We start from the raw sequence: 24,889 nt of genomic DNA on the forward strand, positions 1-24,889 counted from the left end.
AGGCAGGCGGCGGAACCACTGAGCTAAAGCCCCAGACCCCCTGCTTGTATTTTTGAGACAAGGTCTTACTACATAGCCTTGAGCTCACTATGTAGCCCAGGCTGCCCTCAAACTTGGGGTGATCCTCCTGCCTCAGCCTCCCAAGTAGGGAGGATTATGGGTGTGTGCCACCACACTTGGCTTTTTTTGAGACAGGATCTCACTAAATTGCCCAGGCTGGGCTTGAATTTGTGATCTTCTTGCCTTGACCTCCCATAGTACTGGAATTACAGCTGTATACTACCATGCCCAGCTTCTCAGGCCATTTCTTACCAGGGGGGAAACCTGCCCTACTCACCCCAGAAAGCCTCATCACTAAATAATCAGATTCTTCCTACTTTTTTTTTTGAGACAGGGTCTTGTTGTGTAGCCCGGGCTAGCCTAAAACTCATTGTGACCCTCCTTCCTCAGCCTCCTGAGTGCTAGCATTACAGGTGTGTGACTGGCTTCATGTCTTCTTTGTTTTTGTTTTCAGTATCAGGGCTCAAACTCGGAACCTTGCGCTTTCAAGGCAGGTGGCGTTCATGTCTTCTTTATGTGTGAGCTTCATCAGTATTCAAGCTCAACCAAATTCTCAGTGGTGAGTTCATCCCATGGTAGGACAACCACAAATTTTCATCTGGGCCACACATACCAATACTTGGCATCCTCAGACTTTTAAATTTTGTGGATCTGATAGCAAATATAGGATCTGTTATGGACCAAATTGTGTTCCCTCAAAATCCTTTTAGTGACTCTCTAACACCCAGCACCTGAGAATGTGACACAGGGCCTATGAAAGGGTGAGTAAGTTCAAGTGGCTGTGTGAGACCAAAGCGACTCCATTTTGCTAAAATGCACCACTCCCCTAGTCTCTCACAAATTAATGGTTAAAATGTGCATGCTCTGGGACAAAAGACACAATCTGTACCGAAGCAAAGTTCCTAAGTTAATTACTCAACCATCTGTTTGCCTAGGAAAAGAACGTTCCGGGACCCCTATCCATAGAACAATCTGTAGATGTGCTGACTGTCAGTACATAATGGTCGTGACTAACAGTCAGTGTGTCTGCTGACCATCAGTATGTGACAGTCGACCACTAACCTTTGTCCCTCATTTCCCTCGTAAAACCTACATGTAACCGCCCCTCAACCCCCGATGAACCTAGCCAATCAGAAATGTACACTTCATGCTTGCTAAATGTTAACCAATCATGTAACTGCTAAGTGAAAAATCTCCAAACCTTGCTGTAACCTCTATAAAAACCCCACTAATTTGGAATTCAGGGCTCTCAATCCTGACCCTCTGGGTCGGCGATGGTTGAGAGTCCCTGCTTAAGCTTGAATAAACGACCCTCGTGTGTTTGCATCAGAATCGGCTCCTCAGTGGTCTTTGGGGACTTTGCGACCTGGGCACAACATTTGGGGGCTCGTCTGGGATCCCCCAAGACCCCAGGATCCCCGTACCAGAGGGTCAACGCCGGCCAGTGAGCATCTGATGTCTCTTTGTTTGTCTGCAATACTGGGGGCCCAATTCTGAGTAGGTCGGCAGACAGTCTAGGCGGACGCGCTGCTAGGGCCACCGACCTGGGATCCTGGAAGACGTTCCGGATCCTTCTGGAGGGGATGGAGTGCCCCATGAGTATAAGTCTGTGAGACTTCTGGAGGGACAGTGCGGGTCGCTCCCACGGTATGGCGTGTGGCCGTCATCCCATTTTCAGTATTGCCTCCAGTCGGGCGGAGGTCGGTTTTGTCCTGCTTTTTGTTTTTCTGTTGTGTTTGTTTGTCTGTTTATTGTGGTGACTTGGACTGAGATGATGGGACAGACTGCGACCACCCCCCTGTCCCTCATGACAGACCATTTTAGAGAGGTTAGAGAGCGTGCTCATAGTCTAAATTAAAAAAAAAAAAAATCCAGACTTGTCCTTCTGTGTAGTTCGGAGTGGCCTTCCTTTGAGCATGGATGGCCCCCCGAGGGAACTTTTGATTTGCAGATCATATGCAGGGTCCATGGAGCTGTTTTCCGTCCCTACACTGGACATCCTGATCAGGTTCCCTACATTGTCACTTGGGAGAGTCTAATCTGCAACCCACCCCCATGGGTCAAGCCCTTTTTGCCTCCACAGAAAGAACAGCTGGAGGTAATCCTGACAACCTGTGAGAAAACTCCCAAAGAGCGTGGTGGGAAGAGACAAACTGAAACCGAGCTGACCGCGCTGCTTTACCCAGTCGTCCAAGGAGGAACTGAGGAAGATCTCCTCCCCCCCCCTTATAACTCTCTCTCTACTCCCCCACAACAACAGGCAGGGAGAGAGGTCCCGGCCCTGGCCGGAGCTGGGGAGGAAGGCCTGACTCCGGGTGCCGGCAGCTATGATGGCCATGCCCAGAACACTCGCCACGGGCATGCCACCTCGCCGGCAGGGCCGGCAGACTCTACTGTTTTCCCACTGAGAGCAATAGGGCCCCCTGATGAGCATGGTAACCAGCCTCATCATTACTGGCCCTTCACCACCAGTGACCTTTATAACTGGCGAATTCAACACACCAACTTCTCTGATAACCCTAGGGATTTGATTAACCTATTAGAAACTGTTTTGTTTACTCATCAGCCCACTTGAGATGATTGTCAGCAGCTCCTCCAGATCCTGTTTACAACAGAGGAGCATGAAAGAATCCAGAACGAGGCCAGGAAATTGGTTCCTGGTGACAATGGTCAACCCACCACCAATGATGATACTATCAGCACTTCTTTTCCTTCATCCCGGCCCAACTGGGACTTCCACACAGCAGAAGGTAAGGAGAGGTTCCAGGTCTATCACCAGGCTCTGTTGGGAGGTCTCAAAGCAGCTGCTCAAAAGCCCTGCAGCCTTCCTAGAAAGAATTCAGGAAGCCTTCTGTAGGTATACTCCTATGGACCCAGAAGCAACTGAGACAAAGGCAGCTGTAATAATGCATTTTGTCAACCAGGTGGCACCAGATAGTAGGAGAAAGTTACAGAAAGTAGACAGATTAAGAGAGAAGAGTATCCAGGGCTTAGTGGCAGTGGCAGAGCGAGTGCATATAACATCAGGGAAACCGCAGAGGAAAAACAGGTAAAAGCTGATAATCGCCAGATCCGAAACCTGGCTCAAATTCTTCTGGCCACCACTGCGGAAGAGCCAAGGGAACGTGAACATTGTCTGAGAAAGATTGCGGCAGAAGGACAAGGTAAGGGGGAACATAGGGATCGCCCCAGATCGGGAAAGAAACAGTGTGCTTATTGCAAAGAGGAAGGCCATTGGGCCAGAGAATGCCCTAAAAAGCCAGGAAGCCACCCCAAGGCCCCCATCCTGGCTATGGATGAATTGAGTGATTGGGGGGGATGGGGCTTGGCACCCCTCCCCAAGCCCAGGGTAACCCTTAGAGTGGAGGGGGAACCCATTGAATTCCTGGTAGATACCGGCGCTCAACATTCAGTTCTGCTTAAACCACATGGCCATATATCTGACAAAACTTCCTGGGTCCAAGGAGCCACAGGCATGAAAAAAAAATATTCATGGACTACCCGAAGAATGGTGGACTTGGGAGTGGGCTGGGTAACCCACTCATTTATGATTATACCTGATTGCCCCATCCTCTACTTGGAAGAGACTTGCTCACTAAGTTAGGAGCCCAAATCCATTTTCAGCCCGGGGGCGTGGAGGTCCTTAACCAAGAGGGAAAGCCCATCCAAGTGTTAAACATGAGCCTAGAGGATGAGTATCTGTTACATCAGAAACAGCCCCCTCCTGATTCTGACATAGAACAATGGCTTGCCAGGTTCCCACGAGCATGGGCTGAGACTGGGGGCATGGGGCTGGCTGCACACAGGACACCTGTGTTCGTAGAAATAAAGCCGGGAGCGGACCCTGCACGGGTTCGCCAATATCCCATGTCCCTAGAGGCCCGCAAAGGAATAACTCCACACATCAGGAGGTTACTTGCTCAGGGTATTCTAAGGCCCTGTCAATCGGCCTGGAACACCCCCTTGTTGCCGGTGCAGAAACCCCACTCGGATGACTATTGACCAGTGCAGGACCTCCGTGAGCCTTCCGCTGGCACCCAAAAGCCAGCACATCTTCGCATTTGAATGGAGCAACCCTGAGCAGGGCATCAACGGACAGCTGACCTGGACCCAACTTCCTCAAGGATTTAAAAACTCCCCCACCATTTTTGACAAAGCTTTGCATGAAGACTTGGGCTGGACAGAGGCTTTCCCCACCAAGCACGAAACAGCACAGACTGTGGCCAAAAAGCTTTTAAAAGACATCCTACCAAGGTATGGTTTTCCGTTTATGTTAAGATCAGATAATAGACCTGCTTTTGTCTCTAAGGTGAGTCAGAGTTTAGTGCAGGTCCTGTGGGCAAATTGGAAATTACATTGTGCATATAGGCCCCAAAGTTCAGGACAGGTAGAGAGAATGAACAGGACCCTAAAAGAGACCTTAACTAAATTAGCCTTAGAGACTGGCAGTGACTGGGTGGCTCTCCTTCCCTTTCCCCTCTATAGGGTATGCAATTCACCCTATAAGATGGGACTGACTCCCTTTAAAATTATGTTTGGGGTGCCCCCTCCCATCATCCCTAACCTCCAGTTTGAAGTGCTCACTGAGCTTGGTGATCAAGAGCTGCTATCTTCTTTAAGAGGTATTCAACTGATTCACAAGGACCCAGGACAGGACCAGAACCCAGACAAACCACTCTGGAAACTCATGGCCCAAACTTTCCAAACCCTAAATGCCTCTCGACCTGATCTTACTCAATCTTGTTGGTTATGTTATGATATTAAGCCCCCTTACTATGAAGGGATAGCCTTTCTGGGGAATTTTACTGAATCAGATAGTCCTAGCCAATGCAGATGGCAGCAGAAGGGTTCAGCTAGATTAACCTTGCAGTCGGTGGTCGGACGAGGCACATGTCTAGGTGATGTGCCTCCCACCCACCAACACCTGTGTAGCCAGACTCATTCAATGTCCTCAGAAAAATATTTCATACCCCCTTCAGATGGTTGGTGGGCATGTTCTACTGGGCTCAGCCCATGTGTACATGGAGGAGTACTCAATCGGACTAAGGACATTCGTGTGCTGGTGCAATTAGTACCTAGACTGCTGTATCATTCAGAGGAGGAAGTTTATACTCACCTAGCTCATTTAGTGGGGGCCCCCAGTCGGGTAAAAAGGGAGCCCATAACAGCAATCACCCTGACAGTACTCCTAGGCCTGGGCTTGGCGGGAGCAGGAACTGGGGTCTCCTCTTTAGTCTTACAAAACAAACATTACAATGATCTGAGGGCTGCCATAGATATTGATATAGAGAGACTTGAAAACTCCATCACACACCTTCAAGAGTCATTAACCTCCCTAGCGGAAGTGGTGCTCCAGAATAAAAGAGGCCTAGATTTAATCTTCCTACAACAGGGAGGGCTCTGTGCCGCCCTGGGGGAAAAAATGTTGTTTCTATATAAACCACTCAGGAGTGGTCAAAGAATCTATGGCACAGACTAGAGAAAGTCTTGCTAGACAAAAGCGAGAGCGAGAACAAACTCAAAGTTGGTTTGAATCCTGGTTTAGTTCCTCCCCATGGCTGACTACTCTGATCTCTACTCTACTGGGCCCCTTGCTTATTCTGTTACTACTGTTAACCTTTGGACCTTCTATACTCAATAGATTAGTCTCGTTCATCAGAGAACGCATTAACACTGTACAGCTGATGGTACTCAGGTCCCAATACCAGCCAGTTTCTACAGACCTAATAGAATTAACCCCCAGAGGCCCATGATTGGTCCTCTGTAGCATCATGAGAAGTGGGGAATGTGAGACCAAAGCGACTCCATTTTGCTAAAATGCACCACTCCCCTAGTCTCTCACAAATTAATGGTTAAAATGTGCATGCTCTGGGACAAAAGACACAATCTGTACCGAAGCAAAGTTCCTAAGTTAATTACTCAACCATCTGTTTGCCTAGGAAAAGAACGTTCCGGGACCCCTATCCATAGAACAATCTGTAGATGTGCTGACTGTCAGTACATAATGGTCGTGACTAACAGTCAGTGTGTCTGCTGACCATCAGTATGTGACAGTCGACCACTAACCTTTGTCCCTCATTTCCCTCGTAAAACCTACATGTAACCGCCCCTCAACCCGCCCCCCCCATGAACCTAGCCAATCAGAAATGTACACTTCATGCTTGCTAAATGTTAACCAATCATGTAACTGCTAAGTGAAAAATCTCCAAACCTTGCTGTAACCTCTATAAAAACCCCACTAATTTGAAATTCGGGGCTCTCAATCCTGACCCGCTGGGTCGGCGATGGTTGAGAGTCCCTGCTTGAGCTTGAATAAACGACCCTCGTGTGTTTGCATCGGAATCGGCTCCTCGGTGGTCTTTGGGGACTTCGCGATCTGGGCACAACAGCTGATGTCCTTCTAAGAAGAGGAGACACAAGGGCCACATGTGCCCAGGACAACCTCGTGAAGAAACAGCAAGTGGTGGCCCTCCTGAAGCCCAGGAAAGAGGCCTGAGAGGAAGGAGACCTCGCTGGTCTCTCGACATTGGACTGCCAGCTTCCAGGACTGGGGGAGAATGAATTTCCGTGTGAGCCACCCAGTCCGTGGCATTTTGTTAAAGGAACCCTACCAGAGAAATATCAGTGTTTTAGTTTGCATCTGCAGCTTGCTCATCCTACCTTGTCTACAATGCAGGTGAAGATGGGCAAGGCGGCGCTTGCCTGTAATCCCAGCACTCCGGGAGGCTGAAGCAGGAGGATGAGAATTCGAGCCCAGCCTGGGCAATTTATCGAGGCCTTGTCTCAAATTTTTAAAAAATTAAATGAGTGGGAGGCTGGAGATTCAGTTTAGTGCGAAGGACCCGATACAAAGAAAAAAAAAAAAGACAGCTGGTTCTCCATTCGGGCTCTTCTATCGACCGCTCCAGGGATTGAGCGGTCGGTCAAACTCACACCCTGCTCCGCTCCTGGCGGGGAGCGGATTCCTCAGATGCTGCTTCACCTGCCGAGCCCAGTAGCGACCCCTGAGTCTGGGGTCTGCGGTGCACGGAGGCGGAGAAGCGCGCAGCCACGTGGGTTTGGGGGGTTGATCCGGCCGCGCACAGCTGGCCGGCGGGACCCCGCGGGGAAGGGAAGCTTTCTTCCCAGCCTCCTGCTGGCCGGAAATCCCCCCGGCGCTCACACTGCCGGTGGCCTGGGGTCCTGCGGCAGGGCGGCGAGGGGGTGTGGGTGATGTAATGTGGGGGAGGGGAGGCCGGGCCGCAGCTCCCTCGGTTCGTCGGGTGGGAAGAAAGTAGAAATGAGCTCTGCGCTAAGAGTCGCGGGAGGAGCTCTGCGAGAGCGTGGTGAGCGCGGATCCGGGAAGAGAAACTTGCAGGCAGGGTGGATGGTGGTGGGAGGAGAGTCTGTCTACCGAGCCGGCTTTGAAGCGCTCGGAGGGGGGTCCCTGGATCCCGGCTGGAGGTGGGGCCCGCCCCGCCCCTTCCCAGGCTGAGCGTCCCAAGATTGGGCCATTCGCTCCGCCGCGCCCTGGCGGGTTAACGGGGTGCGTGTCTGCCCCGCCCCTGCTCTCCCGGTATATGGAAGAGAGGCCGCCCGCACCGCACCCAGGTCGAGATAGGACCTCGCCCAGGACCCCGAGCACCTGCCGCAGGGACCCGCGCCCTCACCTGGACCCTGCGCCCGACCCCCGACCCCTGGACCCTTTGCTGTCGCTGCCCTGCGTCTGCCCCCTCCTTCTAACGCGCTCTCTGGGTCCGGGTCCCTTCCTACCCACCCTTCCTACCCTGCTCCGGGTCCTCTGCTCCTCTCTGGGCCCCTCACCTCCGCGAAAGTCCCCAGGGCAGCCGGGGTCAGCCCCTTTGCCCAGGCTGGTGCAGGCCATGCAGCCGCGGGCGCTCTGGCTCCGGCTCGTGGCGCTGCTCCTGCCGCTCCTGCCGCTCCTGCCGTCTCCCTCGAGTGCCCCGAAGCCCTCCGCGCAGGACGTGAGCCTGGGCGTGGTGAGCAGGGGTCCTCGACTCCTGGGATCCGCAGGGAGGCTGGGAGAGGGTGGTCGGGCGCCTGGACTTCTATGGAGGAGAGAGCGCGCCGGATTCACGTGTTCAAAGAGTGACTGAGGATGGTGCCTGGGGACGCCCTGATTGTTGTATGTCAGGAAGTTTGGGGCCCAGTTTTGGAGATCTGGATTTGGAGTTCTGAAAAGGAGTGAGGATGGGCAGGGGATGGGGCTCCAACTCCTAGGTTCAGACAGAGACCGGCAAACCCAGCGCTGGGGGAACAGGCTGGCATCCGGGGCTGGGGGTCTCTGGGCTCCGGGTGCCGGGAGGGTGTGGTTTCCACACCCTCTGGCTTCATCTCTACCTTCCCATGAACTAGGACTGGCTGACCCGTTATGGCTACCTGCCGCCACCTCATCCCGCCCAGGCCCAGCTGCAGAGCCCTGAGAAGCTTCGGGATGCCATTAAAGTCATGCAGAGATTCGCTGGACTGCCTGAAACAGGCCTCATGGGTAGGTAGCCCCCCAACAGTTCTGCAGGCCTGCCTCTTGTCTCCCACCTGGCCATCCTCCAGCCATCTTTAAAAGTCCGCCTGCCCCTGAATCACAGGAGCTATGAGATTGCTGATCTTAGGTCCCAACTCGACCCTGGAGGCTCTCAGGCATTCCTCTTTCAGCAGACCTTTTTTGGAATCTCTTACACACCCAGCCACTTCAGGCCCACTGTTACAGCCATGGAAAAAGTAGATAAAATCCTTTTCTCCCACATAGCTGACGTCCTGGGGCAAGAGAAGCATAAATCAAGAACATAAATATGCAAGATGATTTCAGATAGTGCTGTGCATATATGTGTTTGTTTTGAGGTGAGGGGACTGAACTCAGGTCTCATGTATGTCAAGCAAGTGATTTACTGCTGAGCTGCATCCCTAGCCTAAGTGTGTTGAAGAAAATAAAATGCCAGTGATATTGAGGGGCTGGTCTGTGTAGGGCGGGTCTTTCTGAAAGATGTCATATGGGGTGAGACTACAAAGAGGAAGAGCCAGCCACGGGGAAATGTGGGAGAAAGTGTCCCAGCAAAGGCAAAGGCCCTGTGGCAAGTATAAGTTTACGCGCCCAGAGTGAAAGGAGGACTGAAGATCTTAGGCAAGGGCCTAGTTAGGGGACCTTTTAGGTGCTGGGTTTGAGTCCAAGGGTGATAAGAAACCAAGGGGAGTGGTTTGAAAAAAGGAGCAATTCTATCTGATTTGCTGTTTCAAGCTTCCTGTGGTTGCTGGGAGAGAGAGAGAGAGAGAGAGAGAGAGAGAGAGAGAGAGAGAGAGAGAGAGAGAGAGAGAGAGAGAGAGAGAGAGAAAGGAGGGTGGAGAACAAGAAGGAGGCCTTTGTTGGAGTCAGGCAAAGGATGATTGATGGTGTTGTGGTGTTGCTGGTGGCTGGGATGAGAGTGTGTATCTGTGGGGTCAAATGGAGGAAGAGAGAGCTTGAAGGACCCTGGCTTACTTCAGGGAAGGTTTTTTCTGACATGTCCATTCTTGGAACAGCTTTGAACAGTGTCTGGGAATCTGTATGTTCTTGATTACTATTTTTCACCTCAACTCCAGATGAGGTTTGACCTTAACTGGGAGGTGAGTGGGAATGGAGCTGAGCTGGAAAGGGGATTCCAAGTAGACCTATCCTTGGAGGGGGTGGCTTGCCACAGGGGACCTGCTGGGGACTTTGGACTTGATCAGCATGTCATAAGCACTTGGAGTGATGGGATGAAGTGTGGGCAGCCTCCCAGGGAGTTCCAGCTCCAAAGGGAAGGAAACTCATTCTGCCCCTGGGGCTGCTTTCTCCAGAGCCCATCTTCCGGGGCTCTGGAAAGGGGGACATGGGACCAAGCCTGAGCCTCAGAGTGCCCTCTGGAGCAACCAGTGCACCCCAGCCAGGTAGAAAGGGTACTGTCCACTGGGGACTGTGGTAATAGTCCAGTACAAGCTGGCTTCCAGAGTCAGGCAGCTTGAATTCAAATCTTGGGCAAATTTCTTAACCTCTCCAAGCCTCAGTTTCCCTGTGTAAAAAAGTTAACTAGTGCCTGATTTGGGCAGGTTTTCCTGCTGTTGACGCCACACCCCGCCCCACTCTGCCCCATTTCCTGCAGACCCAGTGACAGTCGCTACCATGCATAAACCCCGCTGCTCCCTGCCTGATGTGCTGGGGCTGGCAGGGCTCGTCAGGCGTCGTCGCAGGCGCTATGCTCTGGGTGGTAGTGTGTGGAAGAAGCGGACTCTGACGTGGAGGTAGGTCCTGGTGTCCCCCTGCCTGAGCCTGCCTGCTAGGCAGAGCTTCCTGGACCATCCTCTTCTTCCATAGCCACCTGCTCCGTCCTCTCTTCCCAGGGTCCAGTCCTTCCCACAGAGCTCACAGCTGAGCCCACAGACCGTGCAGACCCTTATGAGCTATGCCCTGACTGCCTGGGGCATGGAGTCAGACCTCAGCTTCCAGGAGGTGTTGTCTCCGCACCAGGAGGCTGACATTCTCATCGACTTCGCCCGGGCCTACCACCAAGACAGTTACCCCTTTGACGGGCCAGGTGGCACCTTAGCCCATGCCTTTTTCCCAGGGGAGCACCCCATCTCTGGGGACACTCACTTTGATGATGAGGAGATCTGGACATTTGGGTCAAAAGGTAAAATGTCCCATATTTGGAGAGGTCCTCTCCCCAAATCTGTCTCTTTTTTTGGTCCTGGGGATCTTGCGCATGTGAGGCAGGCAGCTGCACCACTGAGCTAAATCCCTGGCCTCAAATCTGTCTGTCTTGAATGAGTTTTAAATTAATTGATTGATGGAGCCTGAATCAGTCAGGTGTCTCCAGAAAAACAGAGCAATAGGAAGTGTGAATGTATAATGAGATTTAAGGAATGAATTTACAGGGACAACTGGGGCTGGAAAGGCCAAAATTAGTAGGGCAGGTAGGAAACTCAGGCAGGAATTCTGTTCTGTTCTTAGCGTAGAACTCCTTTCCTCTTAGAACCCTGTTTTTGCTCTTACATCCTGAACTGATTGGACATGGCTCCCTTACATTTGGGTTACTTGCCTTACCTTGGTCATGTCTCCAAAATACCTCACAGCAACATCTGGACCGGTGTGTGATCAAACCACTGGGCAACATAGCATGGCCAAATTGATACATAAAATTAATTCACCACTGAGGCCTATTGGTTCCTGGCTCTGAGCTGGGTTGACTCAGAAAGCCAAAACAACTTCTTTGTCCTGTAGCTAAGGAGGAAGAGTAACCCGCAATTACTACACACATGATGACACAACTGCTAGAAATGTCAGCAGAGGAAGTCCTACTGCTGCAAGTGCTCAGGGGAGGTATCAGCCCAAAACTCTAGGGTGAGGGGAGCACTCCTGGTCAGGGACAGCCCCATGCCTCCATTCACTATATATATATGCACATACATACATACACACTCAGCAGCAAACAGTGGAGGCTGGATGACACAATCCTGTTCTCCTGGAGCACACATTGAGGGGGGCAAACAGTGAGAAAGCACGAGTGAGATACCCGAGTGCCAGGTCATCAGAGGCAGGAGGAGCCACTAAGGGACTGCATGTCTGAGAGATTTTTGCTAGGAAGCAAAAGTATGGTATTGGGAGTGAGCTCACACAGGATGGTACTTTCCATGTCACAGAGGATCTTGTTTTTTATTTTTATTTTTTAATTTTTTTTGGTACTGGAGATCGAACTCAGGACCTTGTGCTTACGAGGTAGGTGCGGAGCCACTGAGTGAAATCCCTGGCCCCTTGTTTTGTATTTTGAGGCAGGGTCTCAGTATACAGTTCAGGCTATGTAGTATACAGTTCACTGTGTGGACCAGGCTGGCCTCGAACTCACAGCGATCCTCCTGCCTCAGCCCCCCAAGTGCTGGGATTACAGGTGTGAACCACCATGTCTGGCTCACAAAGGATCTTGGAAAACAAGTGCAAGGATTTAGACATGGTTCTGAAGGCAGTGGGAAGCCATCAGAAGACTTTGCATTCTATGAATATCCCTGGATCCAGCAGGGGAGGTGGATAGTGGCAAGGAGGCAGGAGTTGCTGCCTGGTTCAGGTAACAGACCAGGTGGACAGTGGCAGAGGGGACAGATGTGAGGGAAGTCAATTAGGATGGCCAAAGATTGGGCTCTTGTTGGATTCTGGGGACAAGGGATGAGGAGAGTAGAATGATGTCAGGGTCCAGCTCAGGGTCCTGGATGTGGCTTCTGCTAATGTACATGAGGGGAGGAGGGACAGGCTGATTGAAGGTGGGCTAAAGGCAGATTTGGATGGATGTTTGCAGTTCGAGGATGCTCCATGCAAATGGCACAAGCATTGACTTACTTGCTGTAGAACCTGGACTCCACTGTCCTAGGTCAGGCGGAGCTCAAGCTGGCAATTCTTAGGCAAGCAATTTCTCAGGGGCATGTGCTGAGGGGAAGAGAAGCAGTAGAGGGCCAGGTGCTGAGCAAGGATGTGGTCTCTGCTGGAGAGGAGCCTGGCCTCACAGAGCACTGCAGAATGCACGGGCCAGCTCTTTCCAGTCCCCTATGGGCCAGTCTGGCTGTGGGCTGCTAGAGGTGGAGAGGCTCAGCCATGGCTGGTGCCCAGGCCCTGTCAGGGGTTGACAGCCAGTCACAGACTGCAACAGGATGGCACGTCCTGCGGCATTAAGCAGGTGAGCTTTTACATTTTTGTTAATGAATTAATTTTTGCAATGCTGGGATCCTAAGGCCTTACCCAAGCTAAGCAAGCCCTTTTCTACTGAGGTACACTCCCAGTCCGAGCATGTGAGCTTTGAAGCTGAGTCAAGTCGCTTGTAATACACACAAGTTACTGAAGCTCACTTCTCCACTGAGAAATGGAGGTGAGGATAGCACTGATGGCAGCACAACTTGCAGGTTAGCCAGGTAATTCATCCACAGCCCTTCTTGCTCTCCACATCGAGAGCCACGGTCAGAGCTGGGCCTGGGGCACATTTTAGAGTGTGGGGGTGCTGGTGGTAAGCTCACTGGGAAAACTGTGTAGCATGCAAAGGTCAAGGACAAAGACTCGGAGCACCCCACAGCTAAAAGCTAGGCAGATAGGGAGGAGGAATTGACAGAGATGGAGAGTGAACAGGCTGAAAAGTGATGCAGAACAAGAATGAAGGAGGAAGTGGTCAGCAATGGCCAGCACAGCAAACAAATCCAGTAAATGGCACAGGCCTAGGTTTGTCATCCAGGCACCAAGTGACTTTTTTCTTTTTCTTTTTCTTTCAGTAGTGAGAATTAAACCCAGGTCCTTTCCACTGAGCTACATTCTCAGCCCTTTTTATTTTTATTTTTTACTTTGAGACAAGGTCTTTCTATGTCACAAAGTTACCAAGGCTGGGCCTAAACTCAGTCTTCCAGTTAGCCTCCCACAGTACTGGGATTATAGATAAGGACCACCAGGCCTCTCACCAAGGGACCTTTATAGTGCCTACAGGCTCCATGTCCATGGGTGGGGGAAGAATCCCAAACTGCAGTGGAGTTAGGCATGAGAAGAGTAGAAGTGAAGACCAACATTAGAGACAGATAGAGGAACTTTGGGGAGGGCAGACAGCAGTATGGCTGGAGGCCAGGGAAGCCGGCTGAGGAGTGTCTGAGGATGAGGGAGTCAGGAGCAGCAGGGACACTGGAAAGAAAGAGGGGGTGTGTGTGAGACACTGTCCTTGTCCTGGAGTTGCTCATACAGGGCAAGGCAGGAGGAAATGCAGCCATCTGTCCCGGGAGTGCTGGACCTTGGATTACACTGGAAACCTGTCTTTTTTTTTTTTTTTTTTTTTTTTGGTACCAGGGATCGAACTTGGGTCCTTCTGCTTTCGAGGCAGGCGGCAGAACCACTGAGCTAAATCCCTGGCCCTTGGACACCTGTCTTGATGACATAGGAAGCACGCTTGTCAGCCCTTGTCACAGTGCTGACCCAGGGGCTGGGTCACAGCTTCCAGGAGCTGTGGGCTTGGAATGGAGGCTGAGAGGAGAATGCAAAAGAGCTGGCGGCCCCTGCAGCTGGCCTAGGGCAGGGATGAGAGGAGGAACCAGCACCCTCCCCCCAGCTGCATAGCGTGAGGAGGGTGCCGGAAGGGGTTGCTTACCCGGAAGCCTCATGCTGGGGAAAGGAGAGGCAATACAAGGAAGGAAGGTGAGAGAAGAGATCAAACTGATTGAAACTACCACCTTCCTCTGACTTCTCAGAAGGATTCCGAGTACTAAGAAGACCCAGAGTCAGCCCGGAAGTCCATGACACACGTGCAGTTTCAGTACGGACTGTCCAGGGGAGGATACACAGCTGAGAGCTGTCCTCAACCCTAGTCCTGCCTCCCACCTTGACTGCTCTGTGCCTCAGTTTTCTGTTTGTTGATTGAGGATTACAGGTAGAGTCTTGAGGTAAATGAGGCCAAGTGTTTGCTATTGCTTTTAGGACTTGCCTAATTATTTCACTCTTAGTCTCAGCTAGCAGCTGGCAGGGCCCAAAGGAAATGTGCTTTTCAATTCACCAGATCATTTCCAATAATCCTACTTCCAATGTTGCTGACCCTAGCTAGGGATTTCTACAAAACAAATCAATATCTGAAGACACCTATGCCTTGTTGGGATTGCTCAGCTCTGTCACTGTCTGGGTGTCTTCTGGTTGAGGCCTCTCTCCCAGCTGGAGTCAGATCCTGATTGAAGATCTGGGCTCTTCCAGCAGCCTGAAGAGGCTCTGCCCTGGCCCCAGGGATGGGTCCCAAGGGAAGAGGCTGGGGGCAAGACTGGGCACCACCACAACAGGCTGTGGTCTGAGAGTGCTTGCTGGAGGGAACTCAGAGTTCTCAGAGATGCAGGGCATGGAGGAAGGCCAGCAGGGGGGGAGGGCGGCTGTGGCCAGGGGAGTTGGGGGAGGGGTGCCAGATGTAGAGAGATGGGGGAGGAGAGGAGGGAAGGAGAAGGGAAGTGGGAGGTCCATGAGGGTTGGGGTTAGGAAATGGCTGGGGGTCTCTAATCATAAAATGGAGCCAGGAGGAGAGTATGCTCCAAGGACAGGAGCTTCCTGGAAAGAACTGTACACTCAGGGCTCCCGTCCCCCAAGTTTGTATATGCAGTTTTCCCTTCCTAGGGGAGTGACTAATCAGTGTAAGGCCACCCTTTCTCTGTCCAGTCTATGGGTCACTTTAGCCCTGATCCAAGTGTCAGCACTGCCAAACAGGGCTACCTAAAAGGTGGGTGAAGGAATACAGGAATGATGACATGATTCAACAAGGGGTCAGGGCCGTGGAGGCCTGGGTCCCCTCCCAAGGGTCTTCTGGCTCTTCCTGGTGGCCAGCAGACCCTACTCCCCAGCTGCCCCTCCTGGTGCAGGATGGCCTCAGCTGTCCCCCACTGTCCCCCTCTCCAGATGGTGAAGGGACTGATCTATTTGCTGTGGCAGTTCACGAGTTTGGCCATGTCCTGGGCCTGGGTCACTCCTCTGCACCCAACTCCATTATGAGGCCCTTCTACCAGGGCCCAGTGAGTGACCCGAACAAGTACCGCCTGTCCCAGGATGACCGAGATGGCCTGCAGCAGCTCTATGGTAGGACAACTTGGGGGGGGCCTCTCCTGAATCAGCCCCACTGTGGCTTTCCATTGGCCTCTGCCACGGGCTCACAGAACCCACACCTGTGTGACTTTCTCCTTACAGGGAAAGCGCCCCAGACCCCAAGTGACAGGCCCACAAGGAAACCCTTGGTTCCTTCTCCCCAGCCCCCAGCCCTGCCCCCTGACAGGTGAGTCCCGTACCAGCTGTGTGACCCAGGATGACCAGCTCCCCAGCCTCAGTATCCACCACAAGATGAGGATTGTGGTCAGGGGAGTGGAAGAGCCCCTGCCCTCTGCTCACTCTCCTTCCTTCCCCAGCCCCTCCATGCCTGTTCCTGACAGATGTGAGGGCCATTTTGATGCCATTGCCAACATCCGAGGCGAAACCTTCTTCTTCAAAGGTGAGTGGCTTTAGATGACCTCTGATCCCCTATATATGGCTTCCTACCCACTTTAGTTGACTCTTCCCCCGTGGTGGGAGATTTTCTGGGAAGTGAGATTTTTTTGGTGCTAAAAAAGGGGAAAATGCCTGGCAAGCCACTGAGAAGTTGGTCACCCTGGGTCCCTGCACCCTGGGTACACAGGAGCACCCCCCACACACCTGAGAAGAGCATGACCTGGCTTGCCACCGACAATTCTGTGGGACAGAACCTCCTGCCATGCTATGGCCCCGTGCCCTCCCCTTCTCCACCCGCAGGCCCCTGGTTTTGGCGCCTCCAGCCCTCGGGACAGCTGGTGTCCACCCGTCCTGCCCGGCTGCACCGCTTCTGGGAGGGGCTGCCCAGCTACGTGAAGGTCATCCAGGCCGCCTACGCCCGCCACCGAGACGGCCGAATTCTCCTCTTCAGCGGTGAGCGAAGGTTGGAGGGTGCCAGGGAGCCTCGGTCGGGCCGGGGATCCGAGCTGACCGCGTGCCTTCCCGCCAGGCCCCCAGTTCTGGGTGTTCCAGGACCGGCAAGTGGAGGGCACCGCACAGCCGCTCACCGAGCTGGGGCTGCCCGCGGGGGAGGAGGTGGACGCCGTGTTCTCGTGGCCACTCAACGGGAAGACCTACCTGATCCGGGGCCAGCAGTACTGGCGCTACGATGAGGCGGCCGCGCGCCCCGACCCCGGCTACCCACGAGACCTGAGGCTCTGGGAAGGGGCCCCGCCCTCCCCGGACGATGTCACCGTCAGCAATGCAGGTGGGAGAACTCGGGGCAGAGGCCGCTCAAACCTCCGAGTTACCGGCCCTTGGGGATGGGGTTTGGGTCAGGGCTCCGGGTGGAGTGGAGGATGGCAGAGCAGGAGTCCTGGAGGACCTGGGGAGAGGAGGGCTGCGGTGGAGACAGGTCTGGACCAAGCTCCTGAAGTGTGTCCTCCTCCCCAACAGGTGACACCTACTTCTTCAAGGGTGTCCACTACTGGCGCTTTCCCAAGGGCAGCGTCAAGACCGAGCCGGACTCCCCCCAGCCCATGGGGCCCGAGTGGCTGGACTGTCCTGTTCCCAACTCTGGCCCTCCAAGCCCCAGGCCCCCTAAAAAGACCCCCAAGTCCGGAACCTGCGATTGTCAGTGCGAGATCAATCTGGCTCCGGGGCGGCTCCCCGCGCCCCTCCAGCTGCCCCTCCTGCTCCTGTTGGCGGGAGGGGTCTCCTCCTGCTGAGGGGGGTCATCCAGAGTTGAGCAGCCCCCTGCAAGGAAGGGGGCCTGAGTCCACCGCGGGACCAGTGTGGGATTGTGAGCCACTGCCAGCCCCAGTGTAGACTCCCACCTCGGGGCTTCCCCAGCGCGGAGCTGGGCGGGGTCCTTGAGGTGGGGAAGGGGGTGCGACCTAGCTCTGACCACTCACCTGCCTCAGCGCGCTCTCGGTGGCACTAGAGGACACCTGCTCCTGGAGCCTGCCGCCAGGGGGCGCACACACAACGCCCATAACCCGCACTGCCCCTCACGGTTGGTCCCTGCGGCCGCCAGGGGGTGGTGCGGACCCTCCCTCCGGATCCCTGAAAGGTCCAGATGCAGGGCGTTTAGCTAGAGAGCGTGGGCGAGTGGCTGGGCAGAGCTGGTGGATTGGACACAAGACGTCCCCTGGCGGTTTGGAGGGAGGGGACTCAGTCCCCGGCCGCAATGACCCAGCAGGCCTCTCCTTTTCCCGAAACAGCGAGGCTCTTTCTCTTTCAGAACACAGTCTGTGGGCTCTCTCCAGCACCCCTACCCCCACCCTAGTGGACAGTGACTAGAGTCTGATTGGGCTGTTAAAAGACAGATCAGATCAGGACATTGAGTTGCAGCCCCTCTTCCCCCGCTCTTGTCTTCAAACCTACTTGGTCCTCTCACCCTGTCCCGCTCCTACCACACCCCACTACTGTAACCGCCATGGCGGGGAGCAAGACTGGAGACCTCCCCGGCTGGCCCAAGCCCCACATCCTGGATGACATCGTGGCCACCCTTCCCACCTCTGGTCTGGGACTTCCTTTCCATCACTCTCACTTCAGGCCATACAGCCTGGGCACCACCCAAAACCCAGAATGTCTCACATTCGTGAGACAGTCTCCACATCCTCTGTGTGCTCCTTGCTAAGGAACCACAACTTTGCTTTAGAACAGCGTGGCTCCTACAGGCTCAGGGCTGCTGGGTGGGCAGGGATTCTTCTCAGCGTGCCTTTTCAGCACTCCTGGCAGGTCCTATAGGTAGTTCTAGGGTGAGGCGTTCTAGGGTGAGACCTGGGGCACCTCATCACCCCTATTCCCCAGATTCAGGACCTGCGTCTATGATTCTGGTATATTCAACACCAGAAATCACCCGTGGGAATTAAAAATGCAGATCCTCACCATTTCTCCATTTACAACCAAATCAGTTTCATGATGTTTAAAACTTCTACTGATGTCAAATGGAGGAAAGGATTGGAAAAAATTTTTTTATGAAGTAATAAAATTTAAAGCTGAGCATTTTTTTTATTTAAAAAAAATACAGATCTCGTACCTGCACCCTGAATCCTCACTCTAGGAATAAAGTCAGAAATCTACTTTTTTTTTGGTACCGGAGATCAAACTCAGGACCTTGTGCTTTCGAGGTAGGTGCAGTGCCACTGAGCTAAATCCCTGGCCCCAGATATCTACATTTTAACAAGCTTGGGTGGGATGTGTGCCTGACAGGCAAAGGGAGCTGGCTGTCTCATGGCATTACTATGTCCTCCCTCGAAGGCTCCAGTCTTCATGTATTCTCTACAGGGCCAGGCTCATGAGCTTGGTTGAGAGGTGTCCATTCCCCCTGAGTTGAGTCACTTGGAGGGCCACTTTGTGGTTTCCCTATAGCCCCAGTGGTCCCATAGTGCTTTGGGGAGCCGAAGCTGTGGACAACACTCCAAGAAACCAGGAGAAGTTGGCCCCACTTGTTCTTGACCCTCAGATCAGCATGAGAACAAGAGTCAGATATCCTCAACCAGTTTATGACCTGATGAATCTAAGCCACTTGGGAGCCATCTGGGGCTCCCTCAGATTCCTTTCCAAGTAGGAGGAGAGGGAAAATGCCCTACTCTGGAGGAGAATAAAAACAGAGAGAAAGCCCTTCTTCATTTCTTCTGAGCACTGATGGTCCTGAGGTGAAATTGGGTGGCAGTAAATGAACAGGCATGAATTGCTCTGCTTTGCAGAAGTTGGAATGAATCCAGGGTTGTTCAGGGCAGGGGGTTTTGAAGTAGAAAGAGGAAGAGGGCACAGAGGGAGGAACCCAAAGGTTGATTGAGAGGAAGCCCAGAGGAAAAGATGATCCTTGAGAAACCAAGATGTTTTCATGGCTACATGTAAACTCCAGTCATTACTACTTTATTGACTACCACACAGACTGGTTATTTTTATTTTAAAAATGGTACAGTAAAAACATGATACAAGCTCATAGCCAAAATTAATTTTCTTTTTTTTGTGTGTGGTACTGGGGATCGAACTCAGGACCCTGCACTTGCAAGGCAGTTGTGGCACCACTGAGTGAAATCCCCGGCCCTAAAATTGAAATCTTTTCTTTCAAAGGACACTATTAGGAACTTGAAAGACAACCCCCAGCATGGGAGATATTTGATTATATATATCTGATAAGAAAGAACTCATAACTTAATAATAAAAGGACAGCCAAATTAAAAATGGGTAAAAGATCTGAGCATACATTCTTCTCAGATAGATGAAAGGCATATGAGAAGATTCTGGAGCATCATTAGCATGGAAGTACAAATTAAAAAATAAAATAGGAACTGGGCTTGGTGGTGTACATCTATAATCCAGAACTCTGGGAGGCTGAGGCAGGAGGATCACAAGTTTGAGCCCAGCCTGAGCAACTTAGTAAGCTAGCAAGACCCTGTCTCAGAAAAAAAAAAAGAGCAAGGACTGGGGATGTAACTCAGTGCTATGGCTTTGGGCTCTATCCCTGGTACTGGAAACAACTATTTAAATTCACTAGGATTAAAGAGATAGATAATAACAAGTGTTGATAAGGAGGTAGAGAAACTGGAACCCTCACACTCTGCAGCTGGGAATGTAATGTGGTGCAGACATTGTGGAAAAAGTTTGGCTATTCCTCAAAATCTGAAAGACGGGGCTGGGGATTTAGGTCAGTGGTTTTGCCACCTGCTGTGCAAGCGCAAGGACCCGAGTTCGATCCCCAGTACCAAAAAAAAGAAAATGTGTTTGGGGCCGGGGATTTAGCTCAGTGGTTCCGGGCCTGCCTCGCAAGTGCAAGGTTCTGAGTTTGATCCCTGGTACCCCCCCCCCAAAAGATCTGAAAGACATTTGCCCTCTGACTCAGCAGTCCTACTCCTAGCTCCACATCCAAAATGAAAAATCCACACAGGAATGTGTGCAAGAGGGCCTGAGATGTAGCTCAGCAGCACTGCACATCCCTGGCAAGTGCAAGGTCCTGAGTTCAATTCCCAGTTCTGGGGGAAAAAAAAAAAGAAATGTGCACGAGAAGCAGATGGAGTACATGACTGTAATCCCAGTGTTGCTGGGTTGAGAGTTTTGCTTGTTAAACTTCTTTTTATTTTAGACAGGATCTCACTACAGATATTCCTCATTTAATGACCTACCTGTTTAATGACTGTTTGAATTTATGACAGAACCACACTGTACAGACTTACAATCCGTTGCTCTGACTACGACCTGTCTTTTTTGGTGTGTGTACAGTTCTGTATATCTTGTTTATAGAGCATCCATGTTTTCTTCTTGGTACAGTACACCTTGTTTATGTAGTGCTGTAGTTTTTGCTGATTGTACTGTACAGTATAGTACTGTAGTTTAATGTGTTACACATTACAGTACTGCATGTAAGAGTTATACAAATAAAACCAGTCATTAAGTTGGAGTTTCTTTTGACCATTTCTTTGTTCTGAATATTGGATTGTACATACTATATACATTTTCTTATTTAGCAACCAATTCATTGAATGACCTAGTGGCAGGAACGTAACTTGGTTGTTTCATTCCAATTTTTACTATATGTACTGCCAGAGCAGGCATGTGACTCGGTGGTTAAATAAGGAATGTCTGTGTATAGTTGAGGCTGGTCTCAAACACAGTGATCCTCATGCCTCAACCTCTAGAGTGCTAGGATTACAGGCATGGCCCACCACACCTGGTTTTTGTTGTTGTTGTTGTTGTGTTTTGTTTCTTTGGGGAGTTTGTTTTGCTTTTTGAGACAGGGTCTCACTATCTAGTTCAGGCTGGCATTGAATTCAGTATATAGCCCAGGTTGGCCTCGAACTCGAAGCAATCCTCCTGGCTTAGCCTCCTTAACTGGCACAGTTATAGGTATGTGTCACCACACCAGGCTTGTCCAGGTTCTTGATGTCCTAAGCAAAGAATTGAACAGGACATCTAAGAGTAGCTGTAAGATCAAAGATTTATATGAAACCTAGTGTCTATGGAGCTGTTGGCAGGAAACCCACTTCAGCAGGGTCCTGGTCTGTGACTCATGCAGAGGCTGGGAGGTCTGGGTGGGGTTAGGTCCTGGATTGTACACCCTAAGCCACCCAGACCCTGAACAGGTTCCATCTCTCCTCCCTCTTTGTGGGAAGCAGGAATTACACCCCAAACACCAGGGTTGCTTTGCTGCTTCACAGAAGACAGGGTCCCGGTGGCTACGGTGACCTTTGGAAACAAGGTACTCAGATGGTCCCAAGGAGTGCTGGTGTGACTGAAGTAGTGGTGGCAGGAGGGGCTGTTCCTCTGTCCCCCTCTCCAGTCCTAACAGATTCCTGCCTGGGTCACCTTTCACTCGGGGCCAGAGAAGGTGCTGGAAACATGGACCTGGCACCTTCTGAGGAGTGTGCTTCCTTGCAAGTCCTGTGTGTGGTGGAGTGTGCAAATGCCTGTGTATGAGAGAGCATGGAAGTAGCTTGACTCAGGGCATAGAGGTGGGAGAATATCACGGAAGGCCCGAGTGTCACTGTTCTTTCCACAGATCAGAAATGGTTCCTTGGGCAGGGGATTTAGCTCAGTGGTTCTGCCACCTGCCTCACAAGTGCAAGGTCCTGAGTTCGATCCCCGGTAGCAAAAAAAAAAGAAATGGTTCCTTCCTTGCTGGGGGTGTAGGTCAGTGGCAGGACACACACACACACACACACACACACACACACACACACACACACACACGCACAGATCCCCTGGAGACTGTAAGGTCCGACATGGTAAGGTGGTTCCCATGTGTGCTTGGGGTCATGGGTGAAGGTCTGGGTTCCCAGCCTGTGACGCTGAGGAGGTTGCCACTTACCTAGGACTTAGGGCAGAAAAGGATCAGGCCTGGTGACCCCAACTCTGCGTCTCTTCACTTCTCCAGGATGGAGGCAGCTGCGTTGATTATAAAGGGCCAATGTTATGGCTTGTATCTAGGTGTCCCCCCAAAGCCTCATGGGCTCATAGGTGGGGCTTTTAGGAGATGGCTGGGTTTAGGGTGTTTGAATATGGATTAAGGGTGTGCGATAACTAAATTAGTCCACTGATTGGTTTAGTATAGTTCTAGTTGTGGCTGAATGGATTTACTGAAAAGGGAAGCCCTACCCTGAGTGTAGGTGGCACCAACCAATAGCCTTGTAGCCTGAATGGAATGTAAAGGGACAGAAGAAGGCAGGCTCACTGCTTTCTGCTTTCTGCCAGCTATGAACTGTTTCTCCTCTGCGATGCCCCTCTGCCATGCTGCCCTGCTTTGGAGCCCGTCGACTATGGGCTGAAAGCTCTCCTTTAACTTGTGGATGTCAGGTATTCTGTCTCAGCAATGAAAAAGTAACTAAGATAACATCAAAAAACATGGTGTGTGTTTACATTTTTTAAAAAGTATTACAGTTAAAGACACATTGCCATTGGGCCGGGGGTTTAGCTCTGTGTTGCCGTCGCCTGCCTGCCTCACAAGCGAAAGTATCCAAGTTTGATCCCCGGTACCAGAAACAAAACATAATGAAGACACATTGCCATTAATGGCCTCAATGCTCTTCTCTTTGAACAAACACCTCCTGAAACAGTTCTGGAAGTCCTCTTTCATGAGTGTCTTTAGTTGTGCTGTTGTGGCTGCTTCAGTGGCTGCTTCTGTGGCTGAATCAACTCAAGACATTTACCTTTCATAGTCACTTTGACTTTGGGGAAGAGGCATAAATTGCACAGTGCCAGATCCAGTGAGTAAGATGGTTGAGGACACACTGTAATGTTTTTATTTGACAGAAATTGCCCTAAACATCTTCAATTGACTCAGAACATCAAAACAGCCACAAAAAAGATGGTCACAAAAGAGAACTTCCAAGCTGGATGCAGTGGCACAGGCCTGTAATCCCAGCCCTTGGGAGGCTGAGGCAGGAGGATTGCCATGAGTTTGATGCCAGCCTGGGCTGCATAGTGGGCTCAAAGCCAACCTGAATTACATAGCAAGACCCCGTCTCAAAAAACAAAAATGGGGGTGGGGATTTAGCTCAGCTGTACAGTGCTTGTCTGGCAAGAGCAAGGTCCTGAGTTTGATCCCGATAATGGAAATAAAAATCAAAAAACAAAACAAACAAATGAAAAAGGACTCCCAGAACTGCTTCAGAAAGTGGCAAGAATGATGGGTTAAGTATATCTGAATCAAAGGAGAATATTTTGAGGAGGATTAAAGGCAAAATATCTTTTACTGTAATATTTTTTAAATTAAATATTCACTGTATCTTTTGATTGTGCCATGTATAAAAGATCAGTATGAAAGAAATGGACAGGTGAGTCACTTTGCCATCAGGCTGCAGGGCACATGTCCCCACCCTCAGCTTTTTTTTTTTTTTTTTGGTACCGGGGATCGAACTCCGGTCCTTGTGCTTGCAAGGCAGGCGGTGGAACCACTAAGCTAAATCCCCGGCCCCCACCCTCAGCTTCTGCACAGGAGGTGGGGGTAGTCTCCAGAAGGTGACAAGCTGCTTCACAGAGACCTACAGTTCAGCAACTTCCCAGTTCACACCATGTGGCAGGGGATGGCCATGGTGGGAATATGTCTGCCTAGCAAGGTTGGGGAGGTGTCCCTGTCCCATAGTATACTGAAGACACAGCAGGGATTCCGGGCAGGTAACCCCAGGGGAATAGATAAGGAACAAGTGTCAGGGCTGAGAGCAGGCAGGGGCTTGAGCCTGCTCAATTTGAACCTTGTGATTCTTTCAGGGCAAGTTATGCCAAGCAAAGCATGAGCAGAGCTTTTGTGACAGGTTGTAGCAATATTTGAGATATGCTGCAGAAAGTGAAGAGAAGGTGCCATTCGATGGCCTGAGCTCTCGGCATGCTGGATGCTATGTTTCCAGGGCTCAAGGACGTCACCTTTGGCAGGTTCTTTCTGGGAGTGTAGGGAGGTCAGTGGGGTCTGCGTGGCACAGTAGGGCACCACCACAGCCCTGGCTTCCTCACCCTTGCCCTGAGTGTTCTGCAGTGACCTTCACCCTCCTGCTCAAGCTTACTGTTTGCTTTATAGTCCTTGACTCCATCCCTCAGATTCTCCTGGGGCCCTGCCTGTAATCTCCCTGCAGGTCGGGCCTGTTGCTCTGACCCTTGCCCCTCTGGTCTGTAACAAAAATTGCTTGAACAAATTAAGTCCTTATCTCTGGCTTTTGCTCATTTCTTTGTTTTTGTTTTTTGTTTTTTGAGTCAAGGTCTTGCTATTTTGCCCAGGCTGGGGTTGAACTCAAGGGCTCAAGCTATGCTCCCACCCCATTTCCCCAAGTACATGGTGCCCTGTTAATTGCTTACACAGAAACTCCTGGACCTATCCCTATGATCAAGTCCCCCAACCAG

General features: G+C 51.6%; 1 protein-coding gene across 1 annotated transcript; it reads left to right on the forward strand.

Moving 5' to 3' along the window:
• Positions 1–4,342: 4,342 nt before the first annotated feature.
• Mmp25 (matrix metallopeptidase 25) lies at positions 4,343–20,191 on the forward strand. The gene is made up of 10 exons (XM_021244447.2): positions 4,343–8,039; positions 8,416–8,548; positions 10,173–10,311; positions 10,411–10,700; positions 15,452–15,628; positions 15,737–15,821; positions 15,952–16,034; positions 16,331–16,483; positions 16,560–16,817; positions 17,006–20,191. The coding sequence occupies exons 1-10, from the start codon at positions 7,620–7,622 to the stop codon at positions 17,275–17,277; spliced, it is 2,010 nt and encodes a 669-aa protein (XP_021100106.2). The 5' UTR covers positions 4,343–7,619; the 3' UTR covers positions 17,278–20,191.
• The last annotated feature ends 4,698 nt before the right edge of the window (positions 20,192–24,889 follow it).

Source organism: Heterocephalus glaber, unplaced genomic scaffold, assembly GCF_053883595.1.
Source record: "Heterocephalus glaber isolate CG9 unplaced genomic scaffold, H.glaber_assembly_v1.0 deba00001781, whole genome shotgun sequence".
Lineage (NCBI taxonomy): Eukaryota > Metazoa > Chordata > Mammalia > Rodentia > Bathyergidae > Heterocephalus > Heterocephalus glaber.